Here is a 17,335-nt window from a genome sequence, read left to right on the forward strand (position 1 = left end):
AGAGATGCACGGATACTCACGATATCGACCCATACTTTTGGGGTGTACCGATACCACTTTTTGGAGGCCGATCAGATCCGATCCGACATTCCCATATTAAATTGATATCGGCCGATTACCGATCCGATATCATATTTAATTTTGTATTCTGTAAAGATACCAATGGTTTTATTTATTATTAATATACTTTTTATTAGTATAACATATATAATTTAACTATACCATAATATGTCATTTAAATAAATTATAAATCAGTTATAGTTTATATTCAATTCAATTGCAATTCTAAAAGTATATAAAATATTTTTATTTATAAATCATTTATTTATATAAGTAATAACATTAATCTATTTACATAATAAGTAATATACAAATATATTATGAAATTTGAAATAAATATTTAAAATTAATATATCGAAGATTTCTTTTTAGAAATGTCATTTCCAATTTATCAGTGGTCAGTGCGACGATGGGGACTGTCAATTTTACTAAAAACAGATTTTGAAGAGATTATCGCACACTTTTATAACAGAATGCGCAAAGAAAATAACAATATGGCAGAATGTTTATTAAATAATTATTATTATTAGAAAAATTTAACATAAAAATGAATTTAGATTTTTTTTATAAAAATAAATAGTTTTTAGATATATAATATTTTATTTTTGTTAAAACCGTCATTTTTTATCAGATTGGATCGGAAAATTTTATAATATTTGCCGATAACCGATATTTTAAAATGGGTGAAATATCGGCCCGATCCGATAAAAATATCGGTGCATTCCTACTTTTAATTATAAACCTAAATGATACTCATAAATAATAATTACCATTATATAATTAAAGATGACCTATGGTTAGTATAGTTAGACAATGGCTAAATGTTGGCTAATTTTACTCAATCTTCAGGCATCTGCCGGAGAATGTTAATATTAAGGCGCTTTAATTTATATTTGTTTCTCCCAAATTGGAGCTGTTATCCTTTTAAGAAAAACCTCGAGGCCAAAGTGATAGTTTTCGGCCAAAAACTTAGTTCAGCCTATTTTAAGCCGGCTAAAAATTGGCTTAAACGGCTAAAATATAGTAATTACCTAACTATAGTGGTTAGTCAACAAATATTACATAAACCTCAAGATTTAGCCAATAGATTTCATGACTCGGGGCATCTTTGATTTATCAATAAAAAGATTTTTATAAATTTTTGACAAACCTAATAAATTATGTCATTAATAACAATAAATATATTTAATAAAATTTCAATTCAACTTGTGTTATTTAATAAATGAAAAATTATTTTATTTATTTATCATATGTGAAAGTAAATTTATCCTAAAGGATCGAAATATCAATCAATAGTAATAGCATGATTACGATGCTTATTTATTTTTATAGATCGACGATCCAAGTAATTCGTCAATAGAGATTCATACAACTAAAATATTAATATAATACGAGCTAGAAGATATTATTAACAAAAAACAATTCCAGTCAAAAATATCCGACCTCCTTCAATTTAATCATTTTTTTAAAAATTTTTAAATATACATAACCATTTCAATCGTCTCTGAGAGATTATCATTTGAGAAATAAAAGAAATATCTGGAGGTATAATAATGGAAATATAAAGATGATTAAAAATCCGGATTTTGAAACATTATTGAATGGAGGAAAGAGAATCTTAAGGAAAATCTTATTCTGAATTAGCAGGATTACTATTCATTTTTTATTATGTTAAAAAAACATATTTGATTGACAGCTCTTCAAAATTGGAATATATTAAACTGGGCGAAATAATTTGCCAACAGGGCAATAGAATAATGCCATATTTTTATTTAGCGATGAAACTAGCTTAGCCTTAGTTTGGATAGGGTTGTATAAATACAGTCATTGCTTTTCATCCTGATTGCCATCAAAGGACAATATAATTCCCAGATGGTATGACTTACATAAATGGAAAAGGTCCAGGGGGTTATTATTTATAGATAGACTATAACTTCCATAGAATAATAATCCATTTTAAGCATTTGAATTCCATAAACCAACATATTTTTTTCCCAGTTAACAGGATGGAACCTCATATCACACCAAAACGACAAAAAATGGTACTTTATTACATAATCAATACTTTTTAAGACAAATAACCGCTTATTGTGAATTTTTTTAGGTTGATCTATTACCGATTTATAAATTTATATCGATATATTATATTTTTTTCGATAAATATTATATAATTCTTTATTAATTTGATTAATTATATAATCAAACATATCTGAATTGTAAAATGCTTTGTAAAAAAAAATTTAGAGTGGCTGAGCATGAATGACGTTGTTGATATAACGTTTCTCGGCTTGAAATTTTAACGTTTTCCAACTTAAAGGATTTATAATTATTAACGGGTTTGTATATACTACACTATTTTGAAAACAGAAGTTTATGTTTTTTATATATTGTAAACAATTGACTTGATTATTCTAGATCATGATTAGTGCCCTGCAAGTCGGCTAAAAGTCGGGCTCAGACCTAAAAAATAATTCAGGTAGGCCTTAAATATTTAAAAAATATCTGCCCGGGCTCGGGCTTGAAGATTCCTAAAATATTATAAAAAATGAATTATTTTTTTTTAAAAAATTAAAAATGCGTCTTATTTATTATCTTTAACTAAACTATTTGGACCGGGCTCAGGCCTAAAAATCAAAAAAAAATTTGACCAGGCTGGGGCCAAAAAAAATTGAATTTGCAGTGCTTTATTTCTGATATTTTTTGTCTCACATAAATGAGATTTATTTTTTACAAGAAAAAATGACTCTCTACATGTGTAATGCTTTATTGTTTTTACTGTCCATTTTAATTATCATCAAATAATTAGTGTTGTAAACGAACGCGTTCATTTTGAACGCGAAGTTCGTTTTTTTGAAAATTTTTTTTATTTTTGACGAACTTTGAACGTGAACGCGTTCCTTTTTTATGACGAACGCGTTCGAATTTAACGTTCGTTCAATTTTAAAAACACATTTTATTTTTATTTGTTTGAAAAATTTAATATTAATCCGAATTTTTTAAGAAAAAAGTCTTATATTTTATAATCAACTGTTTTTCCTTTTTCACATTTCAATTTTTTAACACGCCATTATTATAGTTTATTAATTTGGATATTATTGTTTATATTTTAATTTTATAGATTAGCATAAGCATAGATATTATTATTATCAAAATCATCTGATTCTGAAAATTCAAAATCAGATGAATTAACACCATGGCCCAAATTTGATAAATATTTTACAGTAACATCCTGTATTGAAGGAACTAATTTAATACTTTCCAAATTTTAAATGTGCCCAAAAATTATATAAGTTCAAAACGTTTAAGTTCCAATTCAAAACGACATTTGCTTATAATATTAATTATTTTATATAATATAAACTAAGTAAAATCATTAAATTTGGAGAAATAATGCATTTGGGCTACATGACGCCAACAATAATGATAGTTATTTTAAAATTAAAAAAAATTAGTAGCCTAAAATATGGTCAACCATTGATAGACGAAATATTAAATGGGATTAATAAAAGGTTTTAAACCTAACGCTATCAAATTAATTATACATATATTTTATTTTTTTTAAAGATTTGAACATATATATGAAGATCAATAAGTTCTTTCACCAATTATACATCCAGTATTTAAACTTCAATGGCCATGGATAAAACTTCTAGAGAACGAACCTATGAAAAATAAATTTATAGCGTTATTGAAAAAATGTATTGAAAACCCTAGAAATGGTAATGCAAAAACTGTTAATTTCGAGATATTCTTTTTTTTTTGACGGGGAAGTAGAGGATGGATTGTAGAAGGATAACTTATCTCAATTTTTTGAAGCAAAGGACAAAACAAAGTTTTTAATAAATTCCCCACGTTAAAAGAGTTGTTTATTAAGTATAATACCGCAATCCCCTCATTTGCCCCTGTAGAGCGCGTTTTTAATATAGCTAATGCCATATTAACTGCTAAGCGTTCCTCTATCAGATGAAAATTTTTAAAACAATTGTTATTAAAATTTAATAAGAAAATTTTTTTATAATCTTTTTATTCGCTATATTATATTTATTTATAATTATATTATCAAAATAAAACTATATTAGTTTTTAACATATCTAATTTAAAAAAATATAAAACATTTATTTAAATTTAATTTAAACTTTTTTTTGAAAGTAAACGTGAACGCGTTCGATTTTTGTCAGTGAACGTTGAACGCGTTCGATTTTTTTTAAAAAATTATCATATATATATATAGCAATTTTAACCCCCTTTCGAGGTTGATTTGATCCTTATCCTCATAAATTATATAAAAATTTTGTTTTTTGGTTTTATTATCAGTTTTCCCGATCAACGCGTGCGTCAAACAGCCGTCGATTATCTGTCACTTCTGAACGTAGATATGCTAGTATTTTACTCCCCTCAACTGGTTATCTTGCTCTTAAAGTTCGAAGCTCCTGCCTATTTGTCTTCTCGGGTTAGATTCCTCGAATCACCACTCTTAATTCTTCTTCTCGCGCGGGCCGAAGAGAACCTTCGATTCGCGATCCATCTGTTATGGAGCCTTAGCTATTGGGTTCACAAAAGTTACACTTTCTTCGAGTCTAATGATACTTTAGTAGATCATAATGAAGGATGTGTGCCAGTGGTGGAGAAAGAGGAGACCGAAATGGCAGGGATCGTGATGGACTTAATGTTAAGCCGGCGGAACGACGAGTTAGCTGCCTCCTTTGGTTTAGCCCGCCACATGTTTCTCCGCCAACTTCCACCCATTGCCGCAACCCTTAAGCGAGTTAAGGATGACAAAGTGAGACGGAGCGGGTTGCGGGTTCAACTTACTCGACTAAACAATCAATTATTTTTAGCGAAACCAGATCGCCAAAACCCACCCATACGCCTCCCTATCGATTGCGGGTTTGATTGGGCCCGGCTTGAACCCGAACGTTGTACGTACTATAGCTCCAAAACCGTCCCTCTTAAACTCTGCTTTAACGATTCTCTTGAAGTTATGGATAGCGAGCCAAATCTAGCTTATTTAATCTACAAAGTTATTATTTTTCATTTTTTAAAATAATTATGAGATTCCTGCTGACATAATAAACTGAGTATAAATTTTTTTCATTCCCTTAACTTTTATATGTTATATTTAAATTAAAACGATTTGTAAATACTAAAAATTTAACATTTTTTATACACACACTTTTTAGCAACAAACATGACATTTTCCGGTTTAAAATGAATTGTTCATTAAAATATTCTATTTTTAATGGACACATTTATTTAAAAAAATTTTACACACCTAAATTGATATCTAATTTAAGTATACATTTGGGAAGTAATTTTCAAATAACTAATTCTAATATTGTTCGTATCGAATACTTCAATTCAAATAATTCAAAGCGAAATAATATATAAAAACGATATGCATATTTGGTTTAAAACGAATCGAATATTAGAGGTCTATAATTTTTATAAATTATTTATATGTTATATTATTTAACAGAGCGGTGACGACCTTAGACAAGACCAATTTTGTCTTCAAATGATAAAATTGATGGATCTCTTGTGGCTCGAGGAAAATCTCGATTTGAATATAGTGACCTTTTCTTGTTTGCCCTTAGCCGAAAATGAAGGTTACTTAAAAATAAATTTTTTCGAACCGAAAACCCGGATTTTTGGAAAAAAGTTTAAACCCGAACCGAACCTGAACTCCGTTTATAAAATTTTCAACCCCGAACCGAACCTAGGAATTTTATTTGAACCCGGGTTCATTGTATTGTTTAAAATCATATATGATATTTGTATAATTTTAAATCCAAATATTAACAATTTGATTGAGATTTTATAATATTTTTAAATTTCCAATTAAGTGAAGTGAATAAATTTTAAACAATTTATTCATTTACGCCATTTTTAAATTTATTCTCAAAGATTCCTATTAAAGTGTTAATAAATTTTGGACAATTAAATTCATTTACGCCAATTATTTTTAACTCATTCTCAAAGATTAATTAGAGGAAAATGAAAGTGAACAAGTTAGAGTAAAAATTATTATTGGATATTGTTAATTTAAAGAATACAATACGTCTAAATAAAACTTTTAAAATTGATACATGACTATCTATGCTTTGTATTGACTATATTTTGCCTATAAATAAAATAAAAAATTTATTACACAAAATTTATGTCTAGTTTATAATTATGATTTAAATATAGATTTTTTATCAATTCAAAATTTTTAAACCCGAGCTTAACCCGGAACTAAACTCGAGTTCAAAAATATTACCCTAAACCGAACCCGCACCGAACCCACCTATTTTCTTAGACCAAACTCCAACTGAACCATGGCAAAAATTTTGACGGGTTCGCATCCCTGCCTCTGATTGCAATCATTTTATAATTTTCCCATTTCAATTATGTTATCTAAAATAACCTTAAAATAATATTTACGCTTGATTTTTTTCCGCATTTTTTAATGTTTAAATTTTTATTTTTTTTTACTTCTTTTTTATATCTCTAGATATGAATATATCAGGCCAAATATACTTATACAACTATAAACTAGTCATTAATTTAATATATTAATATTGAGATTCTTTTGGAAATGTATAAATCAATATTATTTATATCACGAATTTTATTTAAATCATGTTGTAAAATCGAATTTAAGTCCTTATGTTTTCTTCTAATGCTTAATAATAGTAAATTTGGTTTTTGTTTATCTTTCTTCGATTCTTTTGTGTTGGATAACACCTTATTGAGTTACTGAATGCTTCACATAAGTTGTTGACTTGACACTCCAAATTCGTGTTGCTGCATATCATTTATACTATTTATGCCATTTTTTTATATATAATTTTTAAAATAATTTTAAAAATATCTGATTAGTTTCACAATTCATTTCCATATTGAAATTAAAGGGGGTAGATAATAGTGCCATTTTTCCCGTCGCAAAACAATTTGGATCAATTTAATCATAAGGATATAAATTTTTGAAGCAGGAGGTAGAAAAATTGATAAGCATCACTGGAAAATCTTTATTAGTCAATAAATAATGAATAACCCAATGCTTTTTAAAATAATTTAATTAGAATCCTTTTACAATCAAACTTAATTTTTGTATCAATAAAAAATCATATATATTTGTAGGCCTTTTTCGTATTCTTGTGGTCTTCTGGGGCAGATTAAGTTTTGAGAATATTTTTTCTGACTTTATCTTTATAAGATATAACGATCGATAATTTCTTTTATCTTTCAATATATTTATAGTAGATTAAACAATCTTTTTTTATGTTTATAATAGGATTGATAAAAAATGGCTTATTTAGACATTTATTTTGACGGAATATTGTAAATAAATTGTAGTAAATCACAAAAATAATATATGTAATTTTAAATTTTTATTACCAATCGCTTACATGGATTAATGCAAAAAATATTGCATTTTTTTCCTCTAAATTTTTTTAAGGAGAGCCTGGCCTCCATTTTCCACCTCCTACCTTTCTATACCGATTTCAAATTAATTAAGTTCTATAACATATATTATATTTTTATTACTTTTGTAATTTCAAAAGGGATCGTAGAATATTTGGAAGATTGTGAGACTTTGCGAAATATTCAAAACACCCAGGGCATATCCGGCACCTTTAGAAATCAGTGCATATATGAATGGCTTCAACGTCACAATACCCAAGAGTTAGATTTCAAAAATGTTTACATTTTATAGTTTTTACCTTATAATTCACATATTTAGCCTTTAAATTTCTTGCTTATTATTCAACTTATATAATACTTATAAATTAACATTAATTATATTTTATCTAAATAGAATAGATTTTGCTTGTATATACAAAATCTGAGTTTGAAAGAATCCTCAAAATTTAGCAAAGTTTTTGAAGGTATTTTTTGAAAAACAGATTTTTGATCAAACTTTACCTAAAAATTACAAATGATTTTTCATATAAAAAATTTTTCAAACTCTCTACAAAATGGTCATATGATAAATTTTACAGTTATTTTTTTCTTTTAAACTATATTATTTTAGATCAGTTTTTTTTTAAATTTTCATCTTTTACCAATAAAAAATGTTTTTTTTACAGGCCATTAAATATTTCACTCGTTCTTGTGCTGGTTATTGTGTAGCCACCTATATATTGGGCATATGCGACAGACACAATGATAACATTATGATTAAAAGATCTGGCCATTTGATCCACATCGATTTCGGCAAAATATTAGGAGATTCTCAGATGTTTGGAAACGTTCGAAGGTAATTTATCCAGCATTCATATTCTTTTGATTGAGTTAGATTTTTATTACTCGATTTAGGAATCTATTTTGTTTGATTAATTTCGATCGCATTAACTAGAAATATTAAAAAGTTAATCTACTAAATATGTATTGATTAATCCTTAGAACAATAATGAAAATGCAAAAGGATTAAATGTTAAGGAATATTTATTTAATTTTTTCCTAATTAAATTACCTAGAAAATGCCAAAATAATTAAAGCCCATTTTTTTATGAAACCATATGATATCTATAGAGACAGGGTTCCCTTCGTATTTACTTCTGATATGGCTTATGTAATTAACCAGGGTAATCAACTTAGTTCTCATTTCCAAGGCTTTATTGACCTCTGTTGCGAGGCCTTCAACATTTTGCGAAAGAATTGCCGAAAGCTGTTAAACATGACCAAAATAGTAGATTAAATTAATTCTTCCTATCTTTAAATATATAATATCTATTAGGGCTTCACTATTTAATTTTGAGAAATTGAATCGGTGCTGATATTGGAATTTGTAAGAAAATATTGGTTTGGCCGATATTTTTTAAAAAACCGATTCGATATATTTTACCGATTGCTTGAAATAGTGAAGCTCAAACTACCAGCCGTTCCACTATCCGATAAATTTTTAATAGAAAGTGGTCGGCTATATTCGGAACCAAATGGAATAATTTAGTTATTTTATCGGCCAAATTGGTCCGATTCACCTTATAAAAAAATGTTTTTATATTAAAAATAAAGTCCCTAAATTTTTTTATATTTGCATTAAAATAAAATATCTTTGACGTCGTTATTCTAAAATTAAAATTACTAAAAATGAAATTAAATTTGGAAAAGGAAAATTAATTTTTTGCATAATTTTTCAACTAGCTCACTAGAAGATTAAGTTTTAAATTAAAATTTTTAACTCAAAAAATAAAAAAAATAATATTTTTTTTACATTTTCGTTGTTTCTGAAATTCAGAACAAAAACTTTTTGTTTGTTTTCTAATATAAATGAATGGGTGATTTACTTAATATTTCCAAAAAATAAAAAGAATATTTTATATATTATTTTAGATGGAATATGCCCAGATTCCGGGAATTCCTTTAAATTCAACCGAGTTCGTGCGAAAGACTTTATCTTTAGATCTGAACGATACTCAAGCAACTTCTTTATTTACCAAGTAAGTTATTTAAAAAATCTTAAATGTTAAAATTTTCTTCCCCCTGCCTGGATTTTTTTTCCCATTTTTTAAAGAACATTTCTGATTAAATTTTTTTTTGGTCCTATCAGTTTTTAAAATTTAGCTATTTTAAATAAATTTGGTTGAATTTTGAAAATAATTTCAATATGAAAGTTTATTATCCATCATGTAATTTTTCAACTGGTTAATTAATATAATTAAAAAAATTTGGCCTGACCCGAGTTTATGATTTTATTTATTTTTAGGTGACGAAATTTGGTACGGGTCAAGTCTCTGATATATATTAAGGTTTGATAAGAGAGAGAAGTGTCTATATATAATTGATAGAATTGAGTTGAACAAGAATATCTAAAACGCTAGCTATTAATATGAAAAAACATGATATAATAGATATTCACATTCAGGTTATAGTGTCTAAAAGTTATGGTGTAATAGACAAATTTTCAATTGACAACCACTCAAACGAGACTAATAAATAGTATGGACTAGAGTTTTGGGTGGCCATCTCAAAAATGAATGAAACTTAACATGTTAGTAATTTATGTTGTAAATTTTAATAAAATCAAAATTTTAGAGCCCTAGCTCAACCAGATCTAAAGATATGCATCTTATAAGTCGAAAATCGTTTATTTTTTTTAATAAAAATACTTTAAATAATACAGATTGTATATCATTTTATAGTCATTAAAATTATACATCGGAAAATATCAAAATAAACTTAAAAATTTCAAGTATTTTCTTATTTCCTGTAAAAATGAAAAGTTAACATTGTTGAGAAGGAATTTTTTTGGGTGTTGACATTCGCTAGGAATGTTTATTACCTTTATTATTAAACTGTTTGATCAAAAAATTGATGTGTTTTTTCAGGCTTTTTGATTTTATTAAAATTTTTATTATTATAAAAAAAATATAATATACATTCTAATATTAAAAAAATATTATGATATAATCTATTTAATAAAAATATGTATTGTATTAGTATTAAAATAATAAATCCATTGAGTATAGCTAATATGATATCCTAGGGAGATATGCTAGCAAGCAGCACGGATATGATTATTATTAATATTTTAAGCTTAACATATTTTAAAATTTTCTATGTAAAATATTATAATTTTGCTCTTATAAATATAATTTCCTGAGGCGATAATTTTTTGGTACATCTTGTCGCGGTTATGGGATCTACTATCGTTATTATTTGATTAATGGGCAACCATATATTTTCCTAAATTGTGTGGTAAAAGAAAGATGGTTAGGATCAATGGGGATGCAAAAAAGAAATATATATCTCCTCAGTAATTTCATTCTTTTTTAGTGCTGTGGCTAACCACTAAAAATCGTCATAAAACATATTACGAATCCTTTGATATCGACAAAAAGCAAATTATAGTCATTTGAGATAATGTTAATTTTAAAGTCCTCTGCATATAAATATATTTTTAATTTAAGTTTACTTAAACTTAAAGGAAATAAAGCGTGTATTTCCCGCGTTTCTGAAATGAAGCAGCTAAATTGAATCTTTCTCATAGTTTAATCTCTAATTGTATTGTTCATTGGTTATATATTTAAAGTTTACTGATGGCATATTTGTTTTGCAAACTGATATAAATCAACTGGTGGTAAAATGTCCAGAACTGGTGCGCTGAAGGCTTGAACATGCTGCTAATCTTTTTAATGTTTCATGGACCTTTCCTTAGGATGTAACTAAAAAATGCCAATCAGCTGCTACGCTAAAATCTGATTCATGATAACACTGATTTATAAAAAAAATTCTGTTATTATATTGCGCTGTTGATTCATAGCAGTCATATATTATACTTTGAATTTTTGCTGAAATTGGTCAAAATTCTTACTGGTATAAATGTACCGCCTGCATTAACATCATGTCGAATTGGCTCTGATATTGCCACATAATTAAAATTTTCTATATTGCCATTACTATTATAATCTGCTATCATAGGATGAATAGCGGCCTGATTATTATTATAATCTGCTATCATACGATGAATAGGGGCTTGATTATTATTTATTGGAATACTTGAACAGCGTCTTGGATTACAAAGGCATATTTTTCAGAAAAAAACAGATTATCCTAAATTTATTTTGATAACAATGTAGGAATGACGTACGTAACAAAGGTGTATAAAAAATTACTAATCTTGGGTTTAGTTATTGTTTTCATATTTATTCTATCAACAGATACCCACTGTTTGATATAGTTCTTTAATTGAGAATATAATTGAACAATAGTTACAATTAATTAGTGATCTGCATCGGGCCATTTTTCTATTTTTTTTTTAAAATTTGTCTTGTCCGGCCTGATCCCGAACGAATTTTTTTTTCTTTGTCCTAAAAATCTCTACCCGAAAAAAATTAATAGTCCGCCCCGACCTGGCCCGAATTTATTTAAATATAGAAAAATTTAATATTTTATTTAATTGTAAAAAAAATATTAGCACCTTGTTTCTTGCAAGAATTTTAAAATATATCAATTTATTTGACAAAATGTAATAATTTTAAAATTTAAGCCCGGCCCGAAATTTATACCGAAATTATTTATTTAAAAAACCCTCGGCTGGATCGTGATTTTCAGATCTTTAGTTACAATCTCCTAAATATCAAATAGGAAGTTCTGGATTGCATATAGCCTGGGCTAAAATATTTTAATAATTATGTAATGGATATTCTGGCTTAGCTAATAGTTTTGCCAAATTAGCATTTACAAACATAAGCTTAATATTTTGATGAATTACTCAAATACACACTGCGTGTACCACTAGATTCAGCCAGAATACAATTTTTTGGCCGTAAATCTGAAATTTAGAAAAGTCAACTTTAATTTAGGGTACCTCTCTTTTAATCACTCATATAATTTTAAATTGTTTAAAATTAATCTTTTTTGAGACTGTCCCTTTAGTCATTGTAGATTTATAGTCCTTTCCTGGCATCGCACTACTGACTTCATCAGGCGAATAAAATTTTTCTATAATATTCACGGTTTATCAAATGTTCGCCCAGGTTTTATATTGGAGGATGACATGAATTCTTTAATTTCTATTAGTTTTTATTCAAGAAGTTTTTAATTTTTTATATCAAACTCAGGAAGGCTGCTTTTTTAAATATCTTTTGATCTAATGCTTATTTTACTTTTTTATGTTTTGCTTGCGGATACTTCTTTTCTTTTTATTAGGGATATGTTTATCCAGCGATATATTTATTATATCAAAAGTTGAAATGGATGGGGCTGGTTCGAGCTCTTTATTTTGAAATCTCGATGGCTTCCATTTTATCATTTAAGCGACATGAGTGAATGATTCACCTATTAATAGACTTTTGGATTTTTTAATCATGCTTGGTCACCTAGTTTTATAAATTAAAATGATCACGATATTCAATAATAAATTTTTTTATATCAAATGAATCTAAAATTAAAAAGGTTCTAATCCTACTTTTTCTAGATTTTTTGAAATAGACTTATGGTCCTTTCTAAAGAATGAATAACGGCATAGAGATTTCATTGGAACAATTAGATTTATACATAAAAAATATACTTTTTGTGGAGCTAAATTATAAAAAAAAATTTAAGTTAATTTTTTACATTTTTGCCGGAAATAAAACACTTAGAATTGATTTTTTTTTGATATTTTCCAATGTAGAATAAGGGCTATACAATGTTATATAATTTGTGACTCTCATAAGTATTTTTATTTTAAATGAGATTTAATGAAATCACCATTTACGCGATTTTCGACTTTGAAGAGGTAAAATTTTGATTTCACTAAAATATACAACATAGATAACTATCATGTAAGTTTCCCTGACCTTAGAAATGGTCTTCCGAAAATCTCGTTTTATTGGTCGATTTGAAAAAATATATATCGTATACTTATGGTTAAAAAAAGGTTGATCAAGGAAAGCCTTTCATCCAAATTCACCCAATTTAATTTCTTCATCCATGGTCTAATGAAACATACTGGGGATTCCTCTTACTCCTCGAAACATATCAAGTATACCACGATCTCTCATCCCATTGCTCATGTTAACGGTAATGATGGTAGTATTTATAATATTCCCAGGATCCAATATGATCTTAAATCTCAAGCATTCTCCTTTACTAACAATTACTTCACTTTAGCTGATACTAAAGAGGAGATAGAGAATGTGAAAGTCGTTGGATTGCAGAAAATTTATCAAGTCGATGGCAAACTTTATGTATAAACAATTTTTTATCCAAAAAAATTATATTTTTTTTCCTCCTATAATTTTTTATATCAAATTTATATCTAACAATTACATGGTCCATTTTCTACTATATTTATCGATTTGGCTGACTTAAATGTGTTACCCGAAGAAAGAACGAAAAAAAGAAATAAAATATTAAGCTTAAATAATCGTAATTAACACAAAAAGAAATTTGTTAATGAAAAGTTTTCTATATTTGGCTAAAACGCATCTTAATTTAAGAGAAAATAGTTTTTATCAATTTTAAATTAAAAAAACGAGATTCTTTTAGGTGATTGATTCAATATACTTGTTTCGGAAAGTTTATAGATATTAGTACTGGGTAATTTATAATTGGTATAAGGATTTTTTTATAAAAATTAGGAATTAAAAGTTTTTAAAAAGTGATATTTTATAAGCAAATTAGTAAGTTCAGCCACTAATACTAGATTATTTATATAAAATAATTGCTATACTAATTAATTATACATCCAAATCTAACATTAAACAGTTTTTAGAATTTTATAACTTGGTTGTATTGTATTTAGTGATCTGCATCGGGCCTAATTTTTAAAGCCCGACTCGGCCCGAAATTTTTTTTAAAAAAGTTTAGTTGGCCCGGCCCGAATTTATTTAAATATAAAAATAATTTTTAAAATTACTCAAAATAAAAGACATGTTAAATGGCGTCTAGTTTCTATAAATAAAATCAAACATTTTTATTTTATATAAAAAATTCAATATAAAATTGATAAATTTAGATATATTTAAAAAAATTCCAAAGCCCGACCCACCCGGCCCGAATTTTTAAAAAAATATTAGACCCGGCCCGAACCCGATTTATTTATAAAAATTAGGCCCGAAGCCGGTACGGGCCGGGCCTACTTTTGCAGATCTCTAATTGTATTTACCCAGGTCCGAAATAGAATGTCTTAGCAACATTTTTTAAGCTGTTTGAATTTGAGTTAGTAATTTTTGCTGGACTAATTAGGACATGGGGGGTAGTATATATTTTTTTCTTTCTTTCTTTCATTTCCATATTTTTACAATTATTTGATATTATTTGATTTTTAATTTAAAAAAGGTTTACCATTGCAGGGTACAATATCAACGTACCCGAGGTCCGATTTCTGTATACAGAACCTACCCAGAATTTCTAGAGCTGAGAGCCAAATTGCGAAAACGTTTTCCTCTTGCCGATTTACCTCACCTCCCTCCAAACCTCCGCTTTTCTTCTCTAGCAGCTTCCATCTCATCTACCAATGTTACTGAAACTACCTCATCAACAGCTTCCCATAACAATACTAAATTTGCTTCATTTTACAAGGTATATATTACTTCAAGGCTGTTTTACCATGATTTCCCTTATGCCCCCCTTCCATTTGGCAAGACGTGTTTATAAAAAACCGTAATTTATTTTAAAAAATAATACGCCTCGAGGCTTAGATAATATTTTTTGAAAGTTTTTAACAACACTAATCATGACTTTTTAATTAATTTATGTTTTCACTTATTTTTGTATCTTTAAACTTGGATCGTCATTTAATTTTGATTTTAAACTACAAATAAAGAAAGACTCTTTCATTAGTGAGGATAAGTTTGACAAGCTGTTCCACTGTGTTTTAAATTTGTTATTAGAAGTACACTTTTGACTGATTTCAAGTATATTTCTTAGTGTACAGTTATTAGTATTATTTTTAGTTTAAATAACATTTATTATTGTATTATTTTGAATAATCTTGTTCATAATATATATCAGAACCTGCATGGTATTAAATTTTGTGGTTGGCCCCGAGATATGATAAATGCTAAAAATAATTTCCGAGATTGTTTTCTGCAATTTTATTCAACATCATAATAATAGCACATGAGAGATAGTCAAAAGTACATAGAAGTATAACTGTATCAAACATATAATGCATCATAATACTATAGATAATCTAAGTGTTCGTATCGCGAAATCAAAAAAAGAATATATAAAAATGAATGTCCTATTACAGAAATGTTTTTTATTAATCGATAAGATAAATAATAATAAAAAATAATCAATCATTTAGTTAGGCAAAACGAAAATAAAATGTTCTTCGTTTGAAATTAAATTTAACTTAAGTGATAAAATAATTTTAAAAAATGTAAATTGTAACGCGATAAAATATTAACAAAACTAACATCATTTAAATCACACCGTAAGGAATATATTTTTATATAACATTCCCTCCTTTGTTTTATTCAAGTGGGATTTTGCAAATATGTTGGCGTTATGATTGTTGTCATCCTTCCATTGAACGTATCCGATTTGTCCTATTTTTTATATATTTTTCTATATATTTTGCATACTGACCTCGTCAACAGACATGATAATATCTCTGAACCTCTCAGGTTTGTTTAGTGTTCTTACCGGTTTCGGTGCTGGAATAATTACGCTACCTTTTTCCTTCTTGAAGATTTTAGTGGATGAATCTCCTGAACATGATAACCTATGTTGCTCGTGCTATCTGATCTCTTTTTATTTGATTCAGATGACGCTTTATGATGTGGTTTACTGTATAAACTTCGTATAAAAGGTCACTATGCTTTCGTTTGATAGTTCCCTTGTATCATTTGTTTTCTCCAAATATTTTGAACAATACTTTATCCCCTAAGTCAATAATCCTATAGAAATCATGGTCATGACTTGAATATCATTATTATTAATAAATGTAGGCTTCAATAAATCCCCCTTGGTCCTAGTCTCATAAGTGAACATTAACTTGGTAGGTGGAATACCCGTAGTCGCATTTGGCATGTTTCTGTAATTAAACAAAAACTTTTCTAACGCTATATCAGCATCTATATTCTTATCTTCCATATTGCGTTCCATATTCAGTTTGAATGTCCTAACCATCCTTTCCACCTGCCCAATGGACTGTTGGTGGTATGCTGATGTAAAAAATGTTTTATACTGTGGTCACAACAAAATTTTTCAAATAATTTGCTGTTTAAATTAGTGCCGTTGTCCGTGACGATGGTCTCTGGTATCCCGAACAAATTTATTGATTTCATGAGATCTTTTAATGTTCTATCGGTGGTTATAGATTTCATCTGGGGGGGGGGGGGGGTGATGATAGTATATTTGCTGTAAGCATCCACTACTATTAGCCAATGTTTTTGAAGGAAATAACCTGCATAATCGATATTTAATCTTTCGAACGGTATTGACGTTGGAGCCAATAAATGTTGTATGGTTTTCGGGTTATCTGACCATATATTGCATAATTCGCAATTTTTGACATTACCTTCTCCCAAGGGTCCAGCATGCAAATCCTGCTACATGGTTTTTCTTATATTGTTTGGAATCACTATTTTATCCGCTTTGTAGAGATAATTCTTTACTATACTCAGTTCATTTTCTATTTTTTTATAAGTCGTATTCTTTACTAAGTCGCCTTTCCTCACATCATTTATAACCTGCGATAGTTCTTTGTCATTCATAGTTCCCGCTTCTATTTTTTCAAGTTCAACAGTACGTCCCATAAATTGTTGTTCTCCATTTCTTCTCCTAAGTTGTGTAATGCCCCTTCTGTATTTGTTATGAGTAATCGTGATGAGCAATCAGGTACTACATTGTA

General features: G+C 27.7%; 1 protein-coding gene across 3 annotated transcripts in view; it reads left to right on the forward strand.

Moving 5' to 3' along the window:
- LOC135931274 (phosphatidylinositol 4-phosphate 3-kinase C2 domain-containing subunit alpha-like) overlaps window positions 1-17,335 on the forward strand; it is a 78,811-nt gene that overhangs the window by 50,347 nt on the left and 11,129 nt on the right. For all 3 annotated transcript variants that reach the window (XM_065468270.1, XM_065468271.1, XM_065468272.1), the window contains 8 exons: window positions 4,375-5,080; window positions 5,537-5,666; window positions 7,608-7,744; window positions 8,133-8,302; window positions 8,578-8,734; window positions 9,379-9,485; window positions 13,409-13,718; window positions 14,812-15,054. In XM_065468270.1, the coding sequence (XP_065324342.1) occupies window positions 4,375-5,080; window positions 5,537-5,666; window positions 7,608-7,744; window positions 8,133-8,302; window positions 8,578-8,734; window positions 9,379-9,485; window positions 13,409-13,718; window positions 14,812-15,054 (1,960 nt within the window). The remainder of the gene's footprint in view (window positions 1-4,374; window positions 5,081-5,536; window positions 5,667-7,607; window positions 7,745-8,132; window positions 8,303-8,577; window positions 8,735-9,378; window positions 9,486-13,408; window positions 13,719-14,811; window positions 15,055-17,335) is intronic.

The sequence above is a fragment of the Gordionus sp. m RMFG-2023 genome, chromosome 1 (genome assembly GCF_954871325.1).
Source record: "Gordionus sp. m RMFG-2023 chromosome 1, tfGorSpeb1-WG-v2, whole genome shotgun sequence".
Lineage (NCBI taxonomy): Eukaryota > Metazoa > Nematomorpha > Gordioida > Chordodea > Parachordodidae > Gordionus > Gordionus sp. m RMFG-2023.